The sequence below is a fragment of the Triticum aestivum genome, chromosome 5D, assembly GCF_018294505.1.
Source record: "Triticum aestivum cultivar Chinese Spring chromosome 5D, IWGSC CS RefSeq v2.1, whole genome shotgun sequence".
NCBI classification, from domain to species: Eukaryota; Viridiplantae; Streptophyta; class Magnoliopsida; order Poales; family Poaceae; genus Triticum; species Triticum aestivum.
Genome location: NC_057808.1, coordinates 567183746 through 567203412, shown reverse-complemented (window position 1 = coordinate 567203412; position 19667 = coordinate 567183746). Strand labels below are relative to the sequence as shown.

General features: G+C 45.0%; 2 protein-coding genes and 1 pseudogene across 3 annotated transcripts; 2 read left to right on the top strand and 1 right to left on the bottom strand.

Annotated features, from left to right (window-relative positions):
* The first annotated feature begins 4223 nt into the window (after positions 1-4223).
* On the top strand, positions 4224-6976 carry LOC123123982 (ubiquitin-conjugating enzyme E2-23 kDa-like). Of its 2 annotated transcripts, XM_044544658.1 has the most exons (6): positions 4280-4609; positions 4715-4794; positions 5868-5982; positions 6084-6136; positions 6240-6368; positions 6467-6976. In XM_044544658.1, exons 1-6 carry the CDS (start codon positions 4566-4568, stop codon positions 6604-6606), a joined length of 561 nt encoding a protein of 186 aa, XP_044400593.1. In that variant the 5' UTR covers positions 4280-4565; the 3' UTR covers positions 6607-6976. The 2 variants fall into 2 exon arrangements, with proteins under 2 accessions (XP_044400592.1, XP_044400593.1); XM_044544657.1 differs by having other exon boundaries at positions 4224-4794.
* LOC123123981 (1-aminocyclopropane-1-carboxylate oxidase homolog 1-like) lies at positions 6591-8361 on the bottom strand (annotated as a pseudogene).
* A 5505-nt stretch (positions 8362-13866) lies between these two features.
* On the top strand, positions 13867-17619 carry LOC123121259 (B3 domain-containing protein Os01g0234100-like). The gene is made up of 10 exons (XM_044541166.1): positions 13867-14044; positions 14259-14393; positions 14743-14835; positions 15040-15129; positions 15274-15342; positions 15634-15759; positions 15896-16081; positions 16204-16410; positions 16541-16601; positions 16728-17619. Exons 1-10 carry the CDS (start codon positions 13868-13870, stop codon positions 17342-17344), a joined length of 1761 nt encoding a protein of 586 aa, XP_044397101.1. The 5' UTR covers position 13867; the 3' UTR covers positions 17345-17619.
* The last annotated feature ends 2048 nt before the right edge of the window (positions 17620-19667 follow it).

The window sequence follows — 19667 nt, the reverse complement described above, 5'->3', positions numbered from 1 at the left end:
AGAAGCACTTAGTCTCAGGTTTGGGTTCAACCTTGGGTTTCTTCACTAGAGCAGCAACTGATTTGCCGTTTCATGAAGTATCCCTTCTTTCCCTTGCCCTTCTTGAAACTAGTGGTTTTACTAACCATCAACAATTGATGCTCCTACTTGATTTCTACTTTCGCGGTGTCAAACATCGCGAGTTGCTCAAGGATCATCATGTCTATCCCTGATATGTTATAGTTCATCACGAAGCTCTAATAGCTTGGTGGCAGTGACTATGGAGAACCATCACTATCTCATCTGGAAGATTAACTCCCATTCGATTCAAGCGATTGTAGTACTCAGACAATCTGAGCACATGCTCAACGATTGAGCTTTTCTCCCTTAGTTTGCAGGCTTAAGAAACTTGTCACAGGTCTCATACCTCTTGACGTGGGCACTAGTCTGCAATCCCAATTTCAGTCTTTGAAACATCTCATATGTTCTGCGACGTTTCAAAAACGTCTTTGGCGCCTCAATTCTAAACCGTTTAACATTACGCACTGAACTATCACGTAGTCATCAAAACATGTATGTCAGATGTTCGCAACATCCACAAACGACACTCGAGGTTCAGCACACCGAGCGGTGCATTAAGGACACAAGCCTTCTGTGCAGCAATGAGGACAATCCTCAGTTTACGGACCCAGTCCGCATAATTGCTACTATCAACTTTCAACTAAATTTTCTCTAGGAACATATCTTAGTAGAACTAAAGCGTAAGCTACGACATAATTTGCAAAGATCTTTTGACTATGTTCATGATAATTAAGTTAATATGATTATTTAATGAACTCCCACTTAGATAGACATCCCTCTAGTCATCTAAGTGAAACATGATCCGAGTCAACTAGGCCGTGTCCGATCATCACGTGAGACGGACTAGTCATCATCGGTGAACATCTCCATGTTGATCGTATCTACTATACGACACATGTTCGACCTTTCGGTCTCTTGTGTTCCGAGGCCTGTACATGCTAGGATCGTCAAGTCAACCTAAGTGTTTCGCATGTGTAAATCTGGCTTACACCCGTTGTATGCGAACGTTAGAATCTATCACACCCGATCATCACGTGGTGCTTCGAAACAACGAACCTTCGCAACGGTGCACAGTTAGGGGGAACACATCTCTTGCAATGAGGGATCATCTTATTTATGCTACCGTCGTTCTAAGCAAATAAGATGTAAACATGACAAACATCACATGCAAATCATAAAGTGACATGATATGGCCAATATCATCTTGCGCCTTTTGATCTCCATCTTCGAGGCGCGACATGCACCTTCGTCACCGGCATGACACCATGCTCCCCATCATCATGATCTCCATCATCGTGTCTTCATGAAGTTGTCTCGCCAACTATTACTTCTACTACTATGGCTAACGAATAGCAATAAAGTAAAGTAATTACATGGCGTTTTTAATTGACACGCAGGTCATACAATAAATTAAGACAACTCCTATGGCTCCTGCCGGTTGTCATACTCATCGACATACAAGTCGTGATTCCTATTACAAGAACATGATCAATCTCATACATCACATATATATAATTCATCACATCGTTTTGGCCATATCACATCACATAGCATACCCTGCAAAAACAAGTTAGACGTCCTCTAATTGTTGTTACATGTTTTACGTGGCTGCTATGGGTTTCTAGCAAGAACGTTTCTTACCTACGCAAAAGCCACAACGGTGATATGCCAATTGCTATTTACCCTTCATAAGGACCCTCTTCATCGAATTCGATCCGACTAAAGTGGGAGAGACAGACACCCGCTAGCCACCTTATGCATCAAGTGCATGTCGGTCGGTCCGGGCCGCTTCATCCCACAATGCCACCGAATCAAGATAAGACTAGTAACGGTAAGTAAATTGAACAAATCATCGCCCACAACCACTTTGTGTTCTACTCGTGCATAGAATCTACGCATAGACCTGGCTCATGATGCCACTGTTGGGGAACGTAGCAATAATTCAAAATTTTCCTACGTGTCACCAACATCAATCTAGAAGATGCTAGCAACGAGAGAGAGGGAGTGCATCTTCATACCCTTGAAGATCGCTAAGCGGAAGCGTTACAAGAACGCGGTTGATGGAGTCGTACTCGCGGCGATTCAAATCGCGGAAGATCCGATCTAGTGCCGAACGGACGACGCCTCCGCGTTCAACACACGTACAGCCCGGGGACGTCTCCTCCTTCTTGATCCAGCAAGGGGAGAGGAGAAGTTGAGGGAGAACTCCAGCAGCACGACGGTGTGGTTGCAATGGAGCTCGTGGTTCTCCGGTAGAGCTTCGCTAAGCACTACGGAGGAGGAGGAGGAGTTGGAGGAGGAGAGGGCTGCGCCAAGCCAGGGGTGCGGCTGCCCTCTCTCTCCCTCACTATATATAGGGGGAAGGGGTGGAGGAGGCTCCCTAGGGTTCCCTAGGGGAAACCCTAGATGGGTTTGGGCGCCCCCACCCCCGGGAAACTTGCCCCCCCAAGCCGGGAGGGGCGGCTGCCCTAGGGGAGGCGCCCCCATCTCTCCTGGTTACGTGAGAGGGGTTGGGAGGGGCGCACAGCCCCTTAGTGGGCTGGTTTGCCCCTTCCCCTTGGCCCATAAGGCCCCCCAACTCTTGTCGGGGCCTCCGAAACCCCTTTCGGACATGCTGGCCATAGCCTGGTACCCCCGGAACACTTCCAGACTCCAATACCCTTCGTCCAATATATCGATCTTCACCTCCAGACCATTCCGGAGTTCCCCGTCATGTCCGGGGTCTCATCCGGGACTCCGAACAACCTTCGATAACCACATACTATTTCCCATAACAACTCTAGGGTCACCGAACCTTAAGTGTGTAGACCCTACGGGTTCGGGAACCATGCAGACATGACCGAGACACCTCTCCGGCCAATAACCAATAGCGGGATCTGGATACCCATATTGGCTCCCACATGTTCCACGATGATCTCATCGGATGAACCACGATGTCGGGGATTCAATCAATCCCGTATACAATTCCCTTTGTCCATCGGTATGTTACTTGCCCGAGATTCGATCGTCGGTATCCCGATACCTCGTTCAATCTCGTTACCGGCAAGTCTCTTTACTCGTTCCGTAACGCATGATCCCGTGGCTAACTCCTTAGTCACATTGAGCTCATTATGATGATGCATTACCGAGTGGGCCCAGAGACACCTCTCCGTCATACGGATTGACAAATCCCAGTCTCGATTCGTGCCAACCCAACAGACACTTTCGGAGATACCTGTAATGCACCTTTATAGCCACCCAGTTACGTTGTGGACTTTCGAAGAACACGCCCATGCGATAAATGAATCAAAAAAAATATAACGATCATATTGAATGGCTAGGCGGTTGACACGAGGCCTTACCACGCCAAACTAGAGGGCGTGTGGACTTTACAAGGTAAAACGTTTAATGGCCTGGTTCTATATAGTGCCATCATATATGCGACATACCGTCCGACGAATCTACAACTTATGAACGCTAAATTGATGACGCCTATTTATAGGGTGTTTGGGGCTTAAATCAGCTCATCCAGCAGGAAACGAGACATGCTGATGACTCTCGTGATGGCCGACCATCTAAAAGCAGGGGTTGTAGGTAGTATCGTGTCCTTCCATCAAGCGGGAGAGGGAGGTGCCATGCTGGCGACGCCACCGACAACCGTGGACCAGGCCGGTCAGACACGTCTTGGGTGACGGTGGCCTCACGTGTAATTTAGCCACATGATGGCGTGAATGCGAGGGGCCAGATGACGAAATAAGTTTTTGGGAAGGTCGGTGGATGAATTAATTTTCATGAGGGGCCATTTAGCAAAAACAAGACGCTAGAGCCATCCGTGTGCATCGGCTGATTTCCATGTCCAGAAAAAGATACTCCAGTGCACAACAAGTAGTCCCTGTCACCAGACTCGTCCATCCATCCTCTACTCTACTAGTAGGAGTACTAGTCTCTTTCGGCAACAAAACAAGTTGCACTTTTATTTCAACCAGATAAAGATTTAAAATAAAATTGAAAAGGAAGTGCGTGATCATTGCTCTGTCTCCGTGGTGTGGACGAAACGTAACCTAACCATTTTATTTATTTTCTTGCAGACGATCGAGTGTACGTACTCTTATAAACTACTAGTACAACGTAGGAGTATATTATTTTATATAGTTCTTCCTTCATCCAAACCATGGATGCATCTGGACGTAGTTTAATACTAGATACATCATTTTTTCCTCGGACGAAGTTTTCCAGACGGAGGGAGTAGACGTATTTTAGTTCTAGCTAAGCCATTTCTATTCATTTCTTTGACAAGTACTTCAGTATTTCTGAACAAGAGGGAGTAGTATTTATTGATGTGTGCAAGATAAGATTGGCCCTCATGCCACCACTCCTCTTTTCTGGAATATTATAGCCCTGTGCTTGCTCCCATACACACCACCTGTCCCCCCTCTCTCTCTCTCTCTCTCTCTGTGCAAAGAGAGAAAGAACCACCTACAAACAGACAGGCAGGGGAAGCAGAGCAAGGAGGAAGAAGAAGTGAGATGTCTTCCCCAAGCAAGCGCAGGGAGATGGATCTGATGAAGTTGTCAGTCCTCCTCCCCTTTGGCCTTTGGGTGCATCCATCCATTCATTCCTTGTCTCTTGTGAGGATTGTTGATTCATGTTTAATACTAGCTTGCTTCTCTTGTAGGATGATGAGCGATTACAAGGTGGATATGATCAACGACGGGATGCAGGAGTTCTTCGTCCACTTCCACGGACCCAAAGACAGTTCGTCTCCTCCCTCCTCCCTCACCCTCTCTCCATCTGTCTCCTCCTGCTTAACTTAATTCTTGTTTTGCTTCCTTTGATTGATTGATTAGGTGCGTGATGGTATCTGTTTCTTTCTTTCTTTCTTTGCTTGCTTGATTTGCCCTCATGTTTGTTCCCAAAATAAATCTGCCTGTTTGTTCAAGTCCTTCCTGACCTACAATACAATGGAGGATGAACTCAGCTGTCCCCCTTATTTCGGAACGAACAAACAAAAAGTAGCTTCTCTTTTCTGGGATCTTCACCCATAGTCATACACACCTCTGCTTTCACCCAAACGGAAAGGGTTCTGAACCGAAACGTGTAGAGAGATGGATGCCCTTCCACATCTAGCTGCTTATCTCATCTTTTCCTTTTTATAAGAAACAAAAAGAAAAAAAAATCCACTTTTATTTGAAGAAACTCAGCTTATCCATGCCATTCTGATGGATGGGAAATGACTTTCTTGCTTCACTTGCTTGTTTCTGTCAACATAACCAACGATTGTATTGTACCCCATCCATATCCATATGACATCTGACTAGATGAGCATGGGAGGACTTATTATTATTAACCCTGCATTATTATATGATATGGGTACGGTAGGTAGGTGCTTCATCCACATCACAATGGCCTCTCTCTCTCTCTCTCTGTGCTCTGCTCTGCCCAACCAACAAGTTGCCGGAGACAAATAGACAGATTTGACCAATACCCCCAAAAATAAATGATGTCACTCATGCTTTCACCCATTTATTCTTGCAAGTTTAGTACTACAACTACTGGTGCTTGTCTGTTCAGCTGTCAAGTTTTCTCTTCCCCAACCCCGCAAAAAAAAAAGAAAAAAGTTTTCTCTTCCCCACTGCATGAGTACTAGTCCCTCCGTCCCAAAATAAGTGTCGCAAAATCAGCGAGCAACACTTATTTTGGGAGGTGGGCTTATATAAGTAGTAGCAATTAAACTCTGTACATACAGATTACACAGTAATTTTGAACAAATTTGATCCTTCAATCTGCTCTCTAGGACTTATAATTTATTTGGTGTTTCCTTGCTGCAGGTATTTACCAGGGTGGTGTGTGGAAGGTGAGGGTTGAACTCACAGAAGCTTACCCCTACAAATCCCCTTCCATTGGCTTCACCAACAAGATCTATCACCCCAATGTCGATGAGATGTAAGCCTTTCTTTCTTCTTCATTTCACAAACCAACCATTCTCTGCTCTGCACACACATACTCTCAGGTTTCATCGTTTGTTTGTCCGTCGATTTGTTCAGGTCCGGTTCTGTCTGCTTGGATGTGATCAACCAGACCTGGAGCCCAATGTTCGGTAAATCCGATCGATATATCAAAACTAGTTTAACTTTGATGAATTTTACCAACTGAAGCACCACATTTTTGCTGTTGTCCTCCTGCTGCTGCTGCTGCTGCAGACCTTGTGAATATCTTTGAGGTGTTCCTGCCCCAGCTTCTCCTGTACCCGAACCCCTCGGACCCCTTGAACGGCGAGGCGGCATCGCTGATGATGCGCGACAAGAATGCCTATGAAAATAAAGTCAAAGGTCCGATTTGTACCAGGACTTGTGTATTCCATATCTCTGTCATAGAGTGCATTATACAGTAGTATTTCCTTAACATAAGCTAAAAAATCTCTGTTCAGAATATTGTGAGAGATATGCCAAGCCTGAAGACATATCCCCGGAGGAGGAGGAGGAGGAAGAGGAGAGCGACGAGGAGCTGAGCGACGCCGAGGGCTACGACTCCGGCGACGAGGCCATCATGGGCCACGCAGACCCTTAACTGGTGGATGGATGGATGCATGGATGGTTAGCTCAGTCAGTAACTCAGTAATGGAGGATGATCATGATGTATCTCTGTCTGTCTGTACATAGCTGCGGCGCTCACTGATGAATGCCGCCATGGCAGATGCTGAAGAAAGTCATCAGCCATCTCAAGTCAGCTCCACTAGTTCATGTGTCATCGTCGTCGTCGCCGTCGTGCTAGTCGCTGTGAATAACTTGCCATTTGTTTATGTTGGTTCCATTTGCAGTTCATGTTTCCATTGTAGGGGATGTATGTTCTGTTCTGTTCTGTTTATTCATTTTCAGTTCATGTTACTGTCTGTAATTCTGTTTCTGTTGATAATCATCTCATCTCAGGGGAATTTATATCTGCTCTGCAATTCCAACTGAATCCACAGTTCCATCCTCAAGAAAACATGTACTACTACAGAGATTGCATCCTGCATTGCTAGGATGAATTTGAATCATCAGCACACACAAGAATTGACTTGGATACATTCAGATTCCGTGAGATGAGATCCATTCAGATCCTGACGCGCTGGAGCGCAGAGACGCCGTCCAGGCCCTTGGCGCCGTAGTCCGGCACCGTCGTGCTCCTGTACCGCGCAGTGTCGCCGGCGGTGACTATCGGCGCGAGCACCCTCGTCGACGCGTCGGCGCGGAAGAAGCAAGCCACGGAGACCCGGGGACCGGCGCCGTTGGCCACCACGCGGTGCTCCACGCTCCTGAACCGGTCGTTGGACAGGATCTGCAGGTAGTCGCCGACGTTCACCACCAGCGCCCCCGCCTCCGCCGGCACGTCCACCCACGCCGGCCGCCACTCGTCGTCGTCGAGCAGCACCTGGAGGCCGCCGAGGCGTCCTGGAGGAGCACGGTGAGGAAGCTGGGGTCGGAGTGCCTCGCGGTGCCCAGCGTCCGGCGCGGCTCCGGGCACGCCGGGTAGTAGTGGCAGCCCACGCTCAGCCCGTCCAGGCACCCGGCGGTGTCCTCCAGGTACCCACGCCGGAGGCCCAGAGCCTCCGACAGCAGCCCGAAGAGCTTGCGCCCCAGCCGCGTGTACTCCGGCACGATGGCCCGGCACGCCGGCGGGATCTCCTCCCGCGGCGGTGGCTCCGGGGCCATCTCCATGTAGAGCGTGTCGCGCCAGCCGGCCGCCGGCGACCGGAACAGGTCGAAGTTGCACTGGTACCGCGGGGTCCCGGCTGTAGTAGGGCGCCTTGGCCTCCGCCGGCTCCTCGTTGAAGCGCCGCACCGCCGCGAGGGTCTCCGACATGGCCGACTCCGGCACGCCGTGGTTCGTCACCTGGAAGAAGCCCACCGTCTCCGCGGCCGCCCTTACCGCGCCGACCACCGAGGCTCGCCCCGACGGCGTCGCGAGGCCGGCGAGGTCGATGACCGGGATGGCGAACTGGTGGTGACCATGGTGATGGGGCGCGTCGGCTAGGGAGTCCGGCGGGTGGTGGAAGATGGCGGGGATGGCTGTGACGCCCGCGTCGACGAGGCCCTTGACGCCGGCCTTGGTGTCGTCGAAGGCCTTGAGCGCGCGGAGGCGCTCATGGTCGGAGTCGGAGGCCATGGATTGTTGGAGCAAGCAAGCTCTCGTGCAGTGTATGCATATGGATCCATTTACAAATTCAGAGTCTGTGTGTGTGGGAGTGAGTGAAGTAGTCGTGGCGCTCTACTGACCAGCCTTCCGTGTACACCTCAACGTCCGACTAGTGATTGAGGCGCCACCCTTTGACGCCGCTTGGGAGGAAGCTATGCACACGTTTTCATTGAAAAAAAATACATAAAGTTCTTGAGTCCTCAGCTTCACCCAAAAAATCCTCACCTTCATCTAAAAAAATAAAAAATAAAAATAAAAAATATCACAACAGCCTACCAGCGAGTGCCACTTTGCATAACCCTTCATTTAAAAAAATACCATAGGTTCTCATCTCCATCTAAAAAAATACATTTAAAAAATAATCCACACCTTCATCTAAAAAAATTGCAAAAGATCTCTCACCGAGGCCAAGCCATCCTTCACGCATAGCTTAATGGTTTTAATATCTATATCAGTAAAATCATCAAACAGAATCTGAAAAATTTAAAAGAAAATAAAAAATTATAAATAGTGAATCTGGAAAATTATAATTTTTAAAAAAAATCTAAATAGTGGGAGTAGAAATAACTGCAGTTTAGCTAATGGTAAGTTGCTTGATTTTTTGAATTTGGGCCGATTTTTGGGAGTAGGGGTGGGCATAAAAATCGATAAACCGAAGACCAAAACCCCCAAAAAAACAAATTTTCAGTTTTTCACGGTGCTACAGAAAAATCTGTTTTCATTTGTATTTACCGAATTTAATTCATTCCGTTTGGTTTTAGGGCATGTATAATGATTGATAAGACAATCTTTTCTTTAAGTCTTGCATGTAATTTAGGATGACAAAAAAGTATGTCTATAATAGATTATATCTTAGCTTTATCTTTAATAACTAGCTATTCCTAAAACATTGTGAGACATATTGAGCTAAGAGATCATCTCTTAAATAATAGAAGACAAGCATTTTCTTATGATTTCTTTCTCCTTCACCTCAACATTTATCCTACATGTCACTCCTAAAATAGCATCATTAGACATGCCCTTACACTAGTAATCAAGAAAAGAACAATGTAATATGAACCAGCAACACAAATCTAGATTCTCCAAGAGTTTTCCTTTTGAGGGATAAACATACTTGCTTTATTATCGAAAGGAACGTTTAAGAGGAATCACATTAGGGTCATATGGGTTTAAAAAACCAAACATGACTCCCTTGTGAAAGAGAAAGAGTGTGTTTAGCGAAAATATGCGTCTCTACATTAGATCAGCGCCCTTCATGAGCAAAAGAGCAATAGTTAAAAGCAAGTGCTCGATATTTGATCTCTTGAATGATCATTGAGCAAACCTTTGCAATAAGTTGTTACCTTCACCTGAGAAGCCTTCAGCATTGATTTATTAAGATCAGCCGCTAAAGTTAAACTTTGGTGGCAGGCCATAGTCTCAAGAATTTCAGGATATGAGAGGCCTTCGTTCATCACAGCTGACGGGCCCATGTAAGCCCCTTGAGAATTTTGAGCTACTGCACTGAAAGATCCTTTATTGCTATCTCTTGACACCGCTCGACTTTGTATGTTCCTGGTTCATGAATATCCTATTTGACGCTAATTGCGGCAAACTGTCGAGGGAACGCACAAGGAACAGGTGCGAGCGAGCGACATGGGCCGGCCCACTGCTGGTGGATTACCGTGCTACAGGATCCTGGTCTTGGGAACCTTCCAGTTTTATTGGCTTTTCGACTTTTCAGATTTTTCTTTTTTTTGCTTCTTTCCTTTCTTCATTCTTCCTCAAGTTTTTATTTTCCTTTTTCCGTTTCTTTTTCAATTATATTCTTTTTTCATTTTCATTTTTCTACATCAGAAAAAGTTTGAATTCGGAATTTCTACAATTTTCTCTTTTTTTTTCAATTTTGTTCACAAATTTAGAAAAAATATGTTCCCGTTTTCTGAAATTCATTCACAAATTCAAAATATGTTCAGGAGTTTTCCAAAAATATTCCGGGTTAGAAAAAAATTTGAATCCCAAAAAAAGTTCCTGTTTTTCAAATTTTGTTCACGGCTTAAAAATCGTTCGAGAATTTCAAAAAATGTTCAGAGGTCTAAATTGTTCAAGGGTTTCCGAATTTGCAAGAAATGATCACTTTTTTCAAAATTTGTTCACTTTTATAAAAAATGAAATTTGTTAATTTGTTCACATTGTTAAATAAATGTTCGCATGTTCAAAAAAGTGTTCACAATTGGAAAATATGTTCCGATTTGAAAATTTTCAAAAATTTTAAAAATGTTCCTTTTCTAAGCAATATTGAATTTCAAAATTTGTTCGGGAAGTTCAAAAAATCTTTGTGATGTTCACTGTTTTTTCTGAATTTGTTCACAACTTCATAATATGTTCAGTAGTTTTCCAAAAATGTTCGTCGTTTGAAATTTTTTGAATCCTAAAAAGTGTTCCTGTTTTCCAAATTTTGTTCATGGGTTAAAAATCGTTCAAGAATTTCAAAAAAGTTCAGGTTTTAAAATTGTTCAAGAGGTTTCCAAATTTTCAAGAAATGATCACATTTTCCAAAATTTGTTTGCGATGTTCAAAAAATGTGCGAACTTTGAAACATTGCTTATGTTTTAAAAAAATCTTTATAATTTCCAATATATGTTCGAATAAAATCAATGGTGTTGAGTTCGGGCATAATGGCTTGTTCTTAGACATCAGCGCTACTCATTAGTCATTTAGAATTATCAGTTCAGATGGCTATCCGCAGCACATCTTTTCGGGAGGTCGAGAGTTCGATTCCCTCTAGAATGTGTTGCTTTTTCGTTTTTTCTTGTTTTGCTACAGTACCAGCATGGGCTTCTCATCACGCTTGATACATGGACCCTGCCATGGGCTAGCCCAGTCGCTGCGTATCCTGTGCGAAGCAGCGTCCTTTTGCCGCAAAGTGTGGCGTATAGGAGTATTCGTCGAAATCACTAGTTGAGTAGTAGTCGTTGCAAAGATCACTCTAACTCTTCAGGTTGCGACAAGTGGCTCACATGCAGCGCGTCAATTATCGCAACCTGGGAGTTCTCCCTTTTTTTTTCATAGATCCATTTATTTAAAATGTTTTATCTCTCAAAACGTGCGTCCAAATCTCAAACCGTTTTCACTGTTGGATTTCTCGCGTAAAAAATCAAAATAAACCGGCCAAAAAACCGGACAAAAAAATCGAACCGGGAGCATGGGTTTTTCCCCTTTCCGAAAGAGGCACGCCCGTGCCGCTCACGAAATCACAACCGTGCCTCTCGTGGAAGCAAAAACCGTGGCTCTCGCGGAAGGAAAAAAGAAGAGAAAACACTTTTTTTTCGTTTCCGAGGAGACACAGTCGTGACTCTCGCGAAAGCACACCCGTGCCTTTCGCGGAAGCAAAACCGTGACTCTCGCGAAAGGAAAAAAACAGAAAACGCGTTCTTTCTGTTCTTGAGAGGCATGGGCGTGACTCTCGTGAAAGCACAACCGTGCCTCTCGCGGAAGCAAAACCGTGACGAGAGGCACGGTCGTGATTCTCGTGAAAGCACACCCGTGCCTCTCGCGGAAACAAAACCGTGACTCTCGCGAAAGGAAAAAAAAATAGAAAACACGTTTTTTCGTTTTCGGGAGGCACGGCCGTGACTCTCGCGAAATAAAAAACATGCTTCTCGTGGAAGCAAAACCGTGACTCTCGCGAAAGGAAAAAGAAAGAAAATGAGTTTTTTCGAAAAAAAATTGGTCGAAAATCTAAGGAAGACCGGTGGAAAACCAAAACGTCGAAAAAACCCGGAAAAAACCATTTAAATAGCCGAAAACGCGTGCGGAAAAATAAAAAATAAATCCAAAGAAAGTGCCCAGAGCGCGACACGTGGCGAATGGCTGAGAGCGCTCCAAGTGGCGCTGATTGTTGCGAGGCTCCCGACGAAGCGCTCGTTAACTAGTGGCTCACAGTATTTGTTGTAGAAATTTAGTGTTTTTGTCCCTGCATCGTTGGTTTCTTTATGCCGGCCCATGTGGGGGCGGGATGGCCCATGTTCTGTTGCTGTTCTGTTTTTTTAAATAATTCGGAATTTCAGAAAAGTTTCAAATTTCTGAAAAATTGTATTTTGAAAAAATCTTCAAGAAATAATAAAATGTTCGTGATTTAAGAAAAACAAATGCTTGGGAAATCAAAAACATTGCATGATTTAAAAAATTTCGCGTATTCACGAATATTCATGAATTTTAGAAAAATTGTTGGCAAATTCATAAACTGTTTATGAATTATTTAAAAATATTCACAAGATTCGTAAATGTTTGTGAATTTCAAGAAATATTTCAATTTGTTTTAAAAAATCATTGGTTAAAAAAGTGTTCATGAAGTGTTCATCGATTAAAAAAATGTTCACAATTTCAAAAAATGTGCACGAATTTGAATAAGTTCCCATGGTTTAAAAAATTGTTTGCGAAATTGTCAAAAATGTTCATGAATTCTGGCAATGCAGAGATCAATATAGTTTTAGATATAGATAACAAATCTATTGGCCATAATTTTGACTCATGCTTTTCAAGCAGTTTGAGCTAGAGTGCTAAAAAATACAAATTGGGACATGGCTCAATGCGATGGCTAAATCAGGACCATTTATTTTATGCCTTGGGATAAGTATACCCAAAGCGCCCTTTTGACCCCCAATATTTATTTCGTATTTTTAAGTACTTTCAATAATCCCCTAAAAAAGTACTTTCAATAATAGGAGGGCCAACAAAGTTTGACGAACCGACCTAATTCACCAGCAAAACAAGCATTTATGTGTTGCTGAACGATGACGCATGAGCATGCGTGGGCTTCATTCTGTTTTTCAATCAACCAGGCTTGGAGCCCAGTGTTTGGTAATAATCGATATTGAAACTGGTTAGTCGTTACTACTCCCTCCGTAAACTAATATAAGAACGTTTAAATCACTATTTTACTTACTAGTCCTTCCCCGCAAAAACAAAAAAGGTCGTTACTAGTCCCTGTCGGCTCGGTTGTTTTCACTTACTAGAGGTAGGTAGAGCATCAAATTGTTGCTGTTGTGCTGCTGCAGAGTGCAGACAGCAACACAACTGCAAGGCGAGGCGGCTTCGTCGATCTGTACCCCTCGGACTCCTTGAACGGCGAGGCGGCTTTGCTGACAATGCGTGACAAGAATGCCTATGACCAGAATGTGAAAGATGGATTGGATTGTTTTATCTTAACGACTAGGCAATCATGGGCCACACACACAGACCCTTACTGAATGGCTGCATGATGATCATGTATCTGTAATGCTCTACAGTTCTGTCCTTGTTGCTGTTTGTTTTTGTAACTGTATATATACACTTGTCAGGGAATGTGAATCTGATGTGCATATATATGTCCACCATTGGAAAGGTTGGAAGATGGCCCAGATTTTGTGGATCGGGATTGGATGATACTACGAGATCCGCTCGGATCATGACTGCGTCTGCAAATACTCCGTAGATGCAAACCAGCCGCCAAGGAAGGACCAAATTAACGAACAATCCGATTTGCCTGGAAACAAATCCTCTGATTTTCAGCTCCTTAATCTGGAAACGGTCCTCTATTTCCAACGTCTCGATTTTTTGTATTTCTACTAGTCTAGTTTAAAATCCCGTCGACATCATGGTCCGTCATTTTCCTCCTCCTCCTCCTCCTCCCATGTGTTGCTTGCAACTCAACACCTCGATCGGATCTCCAAGCATCCAGCTAGCTCCCATGGAAGGATCTCCAACCATGAAGGATCCAGCCATGGACACGGTGATCCTACTCCCATGGAAGGATCTCCAACCAGCAGCTACCTCGGACTCGGATCCATGCACCTCGGATCGCATCCACGTAAGTACCACCCAACCCACCCACGCCTTCATTTGATTTCACTGCTTAATCTCATCTGCTTCATCTGGTCCTTAATTGTCTCGAGCCTTTGATCCTGCACAAAAAGGAGAGGTGGTTCTTGAGAAAAGAAGATTTTGTCTTTGATTTATATATATATATATATGAACTTGCATAACTAATGATGATTTCTCCGCCTATGGACTACCCCTCGCAGTCTGCCATGGCCTATGATGGTTCCCCAACACTGTCTTCGCTTGACAACGGCAGCGTCACTACCGCTGATGCTGGTTTACAGCCATCAGATCTCACATTCTCTGCATTTTACCCACTGGACTGTTCACTTCTTCTGGTATAAACAAGAACTTAAATTTGTGTCACGAGGACCTGAACCCACGTGGCCGGATTGTATATCCAACCCCCAAGGATCACTCCCTGTTATTGCAAGCTTTGACTAATATTGTTATGATGCATGCCACTTCTCTAGTCTTTTGTGCGAGCTGTTCCGTCGTTAGTTTTTTCTCTGTTGTTCGCCATGCTTATGTTTTTCCTGATTGTATTAGCACTCTAGTGCTACTACAAATACACAATGATATATACTGCATGCATTCTCCTGGTTATTAATAATTGGAGACTCTGCATTTATATGTTGTAAATCTGTACTTCTTGTGATGCGCAACATGAAAATTTGGTGATCACAGGATGAGGAGCTGCCTTTTGTTGTTAATCAAAACTCTGCCGCAATTAATGATTCCCATGATGTAGAGAGCAAGGTCGATTATGTTCCTCTCAGAGTAAGTGTCCAACCTCTTTACTTTCCTACATCAAACAGAGCATATATATATAGTTGGTTCCATGCTGTGCATATATTACCACCTATGAAAAGATAATGTATCTTCACATTGTTGCAATAGCTCCTCATTATTCTCCTCAGTTTGGCCATGATTTTATAAAGTAGTATAAGCATGCAACTTCTTGATCTAACCTACTTATGGCAGATCGTTAGGCCAGAGGGCACGGAGATTCAAGGAAAAAATCGCCCTGATGTTCGTTATAAACCAACGGCTCAGAAAACTACAACTTTCAAAGTAAAGATTATTTGTTATCTTCATTTTGCTTTAGAGATTTCGACTGATCGAAAAAATCTCACAACTCACACTAGTTGTTACCTTTAGTCACATTAATAAACAGATATTAAATTATCTACCCTGTGTTCATTGGTTGTGTTGCAGAAAAAGAGAGGATTCCCGACATGTTTCAAGGTTGCCAAGAGTGACAAGGATGATACTTTTGTGTCGACGGTAAGGTCCTGCAAGAAATGCATATTCCATATAGCTTCATCGATATATTTTTGTGACTAAAAAGTTTAAACAATCATACGTCCATAATCATGCTAAGTTTCACTGAAAACGGAAAAATATGATAACATATTAAGTGTAGGGCTAGCTGTAAGCAGATCGGCGCATATCGCTGACTTAGTATTGTGGATTGCTTAGTCAAGTTTCTTACCTTGGAGGAACAGAATAATTATAAATATGATAGTTTTTCCTACAAAGACTAACTATGAAAAATATGCTTTGGTTGTGTTACAGAGGAAGAGAGGCAGGCCAGCAGGTTCCAAACCTGCTAAGAGAAAGATGGAGCAGAAAATGGCATGGAAACCGGCATTGGTTGACGACATTCATAACTCGGATTTGAGAGACGATACAGAGACAAAGGTGAAATTGCCAGGGGAATAGCCCAGCTTCACCAAAGACAAGTTTCTTACGTTGGAGGAATAGGCTAACTATAAATAAGCTAGTTTTTTTTTCCTACAAAGACTAATTATGAAAATGTGCTTCGGTTGTGTTACAGAGGAAGAGAGGCGGGCCAGCGGGTTCCAAACCTGCTAAGAGAAGGATGGAGCAGAAAATGGCACAGAAACCGGCAATTGTTGACGACATTCAGCACTCCAATTTGACAAAGGTGAAATTGCCAGGAGAATATCACAGCTTCACCAAGCGTATGTTAAAATCTCATGTAGTTCAAGGCTTTTATCTGGTAAGTCTTTGTTCTTTAGGTATATTTGCTTACAAGCAACTTATTGCTTGCCTTTCTTTTTCTATCGGAAGATTAAACTAAAAGCAAAGTGTAAAATACTGCCTTTTGTTCTCCTCTTGTAGGGTCTCCCGGGTAGCTTTTGCACAGCGCATCTTCCAAAGGAGAATAGTACAATCACATTAGAAGATGAGCATGGGGAGAGCTATGATACAAATTACCTACACGACAGGAAGGCGCTGAGCGGTGGGTGGGGAGAATTTGCGCGTAAGCATAGTATTAGGGTCGGCGACGATGTGGTCTTTCAACTCGACGGAACCAAAAAATTCAAGGCAAGTCCTTCCCGGATGTTTCATCGATTTCTCTATCATTCCTTTGTGGTATTTTTATCTTCCAAATGCACGGTAGGATCACTACCTTACTTTAGCGGTCTAATTTCTGGGAGGGATATATTGTTTTTAGGTGCATATACTAAGAAATGGACCGCCCGGTTTGGACACATCCAAGAAGAATAACATATGGAGTGAGTCGAAAGTTCCATCTTGTTCGTATTCTTGCGCTTGTTCGTCATTTATTAATTGCACACTGAAATAGCATACCTATCAAATCTGAATCTTCTGTATCATGTGTTGCACTCTCCACAATGCAGACGAGGCAGAAGGTTCAGAACATGGTGTCAATTCTAAAGATCATCTAGAGGTTACCGCTGGAGACAACAGCTCAACATCAAGCATGATGGCAACAACCTTGTTTGCGAGGGAAGGAGGAGTATGCATCGACAAACACGACGTGAGATCTCCATATCCAGGTCTCGGTGACGTGGAGAACTTCCAAGTCATCCTCCATGGCTCGATCATCAACCTCCCGGACGGCCTGCGCAGGAGGTACTATGAGCTCTGCTGTTCCCAGAAGGCGGTCCTCCACAGGAACCTGCTCGAGACAAACGATATCCTGGCTGAAGGGATGATCACGGAGACCAGCCACATGGCCGAGTGCGTCATGACCCCCTTCATGCTGCTGCTGCTACTTCTTCTCGCGAGGTTCTCCTGGTGTGGAAGAAGACGCTGGGGGCATTGGAGGTTTTTGGAATGGACGTGGCCTTCTTGCGCAGACGCGTCGATGACCTTCTCGCCATCCACGCTGCCCGGGCATCGACGGTTCGAGTTTACAGCCGCTGCCGGTGGGGACTCTAAAGAATGTTGTGGAGGCAATGGATGTGGAGATGGAAGAGTTTGGATGAGAGGAATGCCCAAGCATGGCAACTGAATTTTTGTGCACGTCATTACTAACTTTCCAATGTATGATTGTGCTCATCATTCATCAACGCTATAAAAAGCGTAGTGGCAGCATAATCTTTTACTCCCTCATTAAATGGTTACAGGGTGATGCATCCATGCAGTATTCTTGTACGTAGTTGTCATCCCTTTGGCAGATAGATGCTGAAGGAAGTCATCAGCCACCTCTGTGTCTCCGTGAATAACTTGCCATTTGGCTGCTGTATTGGATTGGATCAAGCAATGGCATTCAGTTTGTAGGGATCATCTCTTTTGTTGTTTGACTTACAGATACAGTTGATGTTTCTGTATGTTTTCCATCCAGAACTCAATTAAATTCACAATTCCACCATCGGAAGGGTACTTCATTCCTAAATATAAGTCTTTCTAGAGATTTCAATAGAGATGTACTACATACGGATGTATATATTTAGAAACCAAGGGAGTAGGTTGCATCTATCATTTCAAGAGCTCTTGAACATGTCGTTGGACATGAGCCGTAGGACAGGGTATCGCCCATTTTCCACCAGCATCCCTGCCACCGCGCGCAGGCTGCAGCACATCCACCCACGCCGCGGCTGCTTGTCCAGGTTCTGGAGGGGCCGACTTAAGGAAAATTCTACTGGGTGGTGCTTTCAACAACCAAGACCTTGACTACAACCAAAACTTTGTTCTTAATCAATACAAGTCTGCCATCGGGCCCAGCATGACTACGAATAGGACACAAAAGAAGATATGTACGTAGTACACTCGTAAGATCAGTTAATGGAGCAGAGGTATATCAGTATCAGCAATAATCCAGGTGACGGCAAAAAACTCATCAGCATCCACATCCTAGTTGCCATTGACGACCAATTTTTTGAGTGAGGACTGAGGAGGAGGCGATCTTGACATTGCTAGTGATCAATAAGCAGCGGAAAGACGAGAGCTTTTGACGCCGGCTAGGCCATGATGCATCATCATCTTGACCTATGGCGCGCGCCGCGCACCCAACTCATCTCACAACCCGACTGCAGCCCGAAGTTCTCCAGGAGCGCCACGTCGTGGCTGCGCACAAGGTTGCTGCTGGTGAAGCTCATGAAGTAAGGCACCTTGCTGGTGAACTGCCGGCAATCGATGTCGGGGCACGGCATGGCGCGCCAGAGGTGCCTCCACCTCATGGACAGCACGCACGTCCGCACCATATGCAGGGCCTTGAGACGCGACAGGATGGCGTGGAGGAGTTCGTCCGGCAGCGTGCTCAGCCGGTCGTCGGCATCCCCGACTCCGTCGCCTTCATCACCGGCATTGCGCGGACGCTTCAGCTTGATGGGGGCGTACATGCAGCACACTGGCCCGAGCTTTTCCATGGCGCGGACGCAGGGTAGGAGAAGAAAGCTACTCGAGATTAATCTGCTGATTGCAGCGGCGGCGCCGCCATGTGCAAGGAGAGGAAATTGGAGATCTGGTACTACTCTATCCCCTTTTGTCTTTTTCAACTGGCGAACGACAGAATTCTCATCTAACGGCCGGACACATCGATCCCCATCAGATGGAGATCGCGATCGAGCCTGAAGAGAAAACCGTCACCCCCCATTCTCGCGATCGCGGTTAGAGCATCTACAACCGAAACCTCGTACCCGTTCCAAACGTCCGCGTGGGCTACCCGGTCAGTGTTTGGGTGAAAAAACGCCACTAACTAGTCTTTTCATATCCGGCCCAACGTTTGGATCAACCGGCACTCTCCCTATCCAGCCCATACGGGGGTTGGATATGGAGACACCAGTCCGGACGCACTAGCCACATCGGATCCAGCCCAATGTGTCCCATCCGACCCCACATAAATTGACCCCTACCCGCCGCACTCTGAAGGAAACACTAGCTGTATTCCACTCCACTCTAGTCCCCACCCATTGTACCAAGCTCCTCTCCGGCGATCTCCGGCATTCTCCTCCATGACGACCACTGGATCCGACTCCGAGATGCCTGGATATATAACAGCTCTGGCAGTGAGCACATCCACCTCGACCCGTTCTACGTCATGGACCTCTACTGCCGCACGGATGGCGGGAAGGGCAAAGTCAAGGGCAAGAACGCCCTTGGGAATATCAGACTTCCTGACAACAGAATTGCAGACTCCCTGAGAAGGCCTTACTCCTCTGCCTATTCACAAGTTACTATTCTGGCTGCTCTCATTTACTTCTTTTCATGCTATTGAATTTACATTGGCACTTTACTCAAAAAAACTATTTATTTTAGCCATCACTTTGCTTTGAGTCTACAATACTTGCAGGCATAATTACATACGTCACTACAAGTGACAAAACCCAATCCCT

What these genes read in the sequence shown, in the direction of transcription:
- LOC123123982 (XM_044544657.1), top strand. Translation starts at nt 4,566, where the DNA reads ATGTCTTCCCCAAGCAAGCGCAGGGAGATGGATCTGATGAAGTTGTCA. An exon ending in CTTCCACGGACCCAAAGACA is followed by an intron (nt 4,795 to 5,867) that starts GTTCGTCTCCTC and finishes TCCTTGCTGCAG; the next exon opens with GTATTTACCAGGGTGGTGTG. An exon ending in GACCTGGAGCCCAATGTTCG is followed by an intron (nt 6,137 to 6,239) that starts GTAAATCCGATC and finishes CTGCTGCTGCAG; the next exon opens with ACCTTGTGAATATCTTTGAG.
- LOC123121259 (XM_044541166.1), top strand. Translation starts at nt 13,868, where the DNA reads ATGTGTTGCTTGCAACTCAACACCTCGATCGGATCTCCAAGCATCCAG. An exon ending in ACGGAACCAAAAAATTCAAG is followed by an intron (nt 16,411 to 16,540) that starts GCAAGTCCTTCC and finishes TATTGTTTTTAG; the next exon opens with GTGCATATACTAAGAAATGG. An exon ending in CAAGAAGAATAACATATGGA is followed by an intron (nt 16,602 to 16,727) that starts GTGAGTCGAAAG and finishes TCCACAATGCAG; the next exon opens with ACGAGGCAGAAGGTTCAGAA.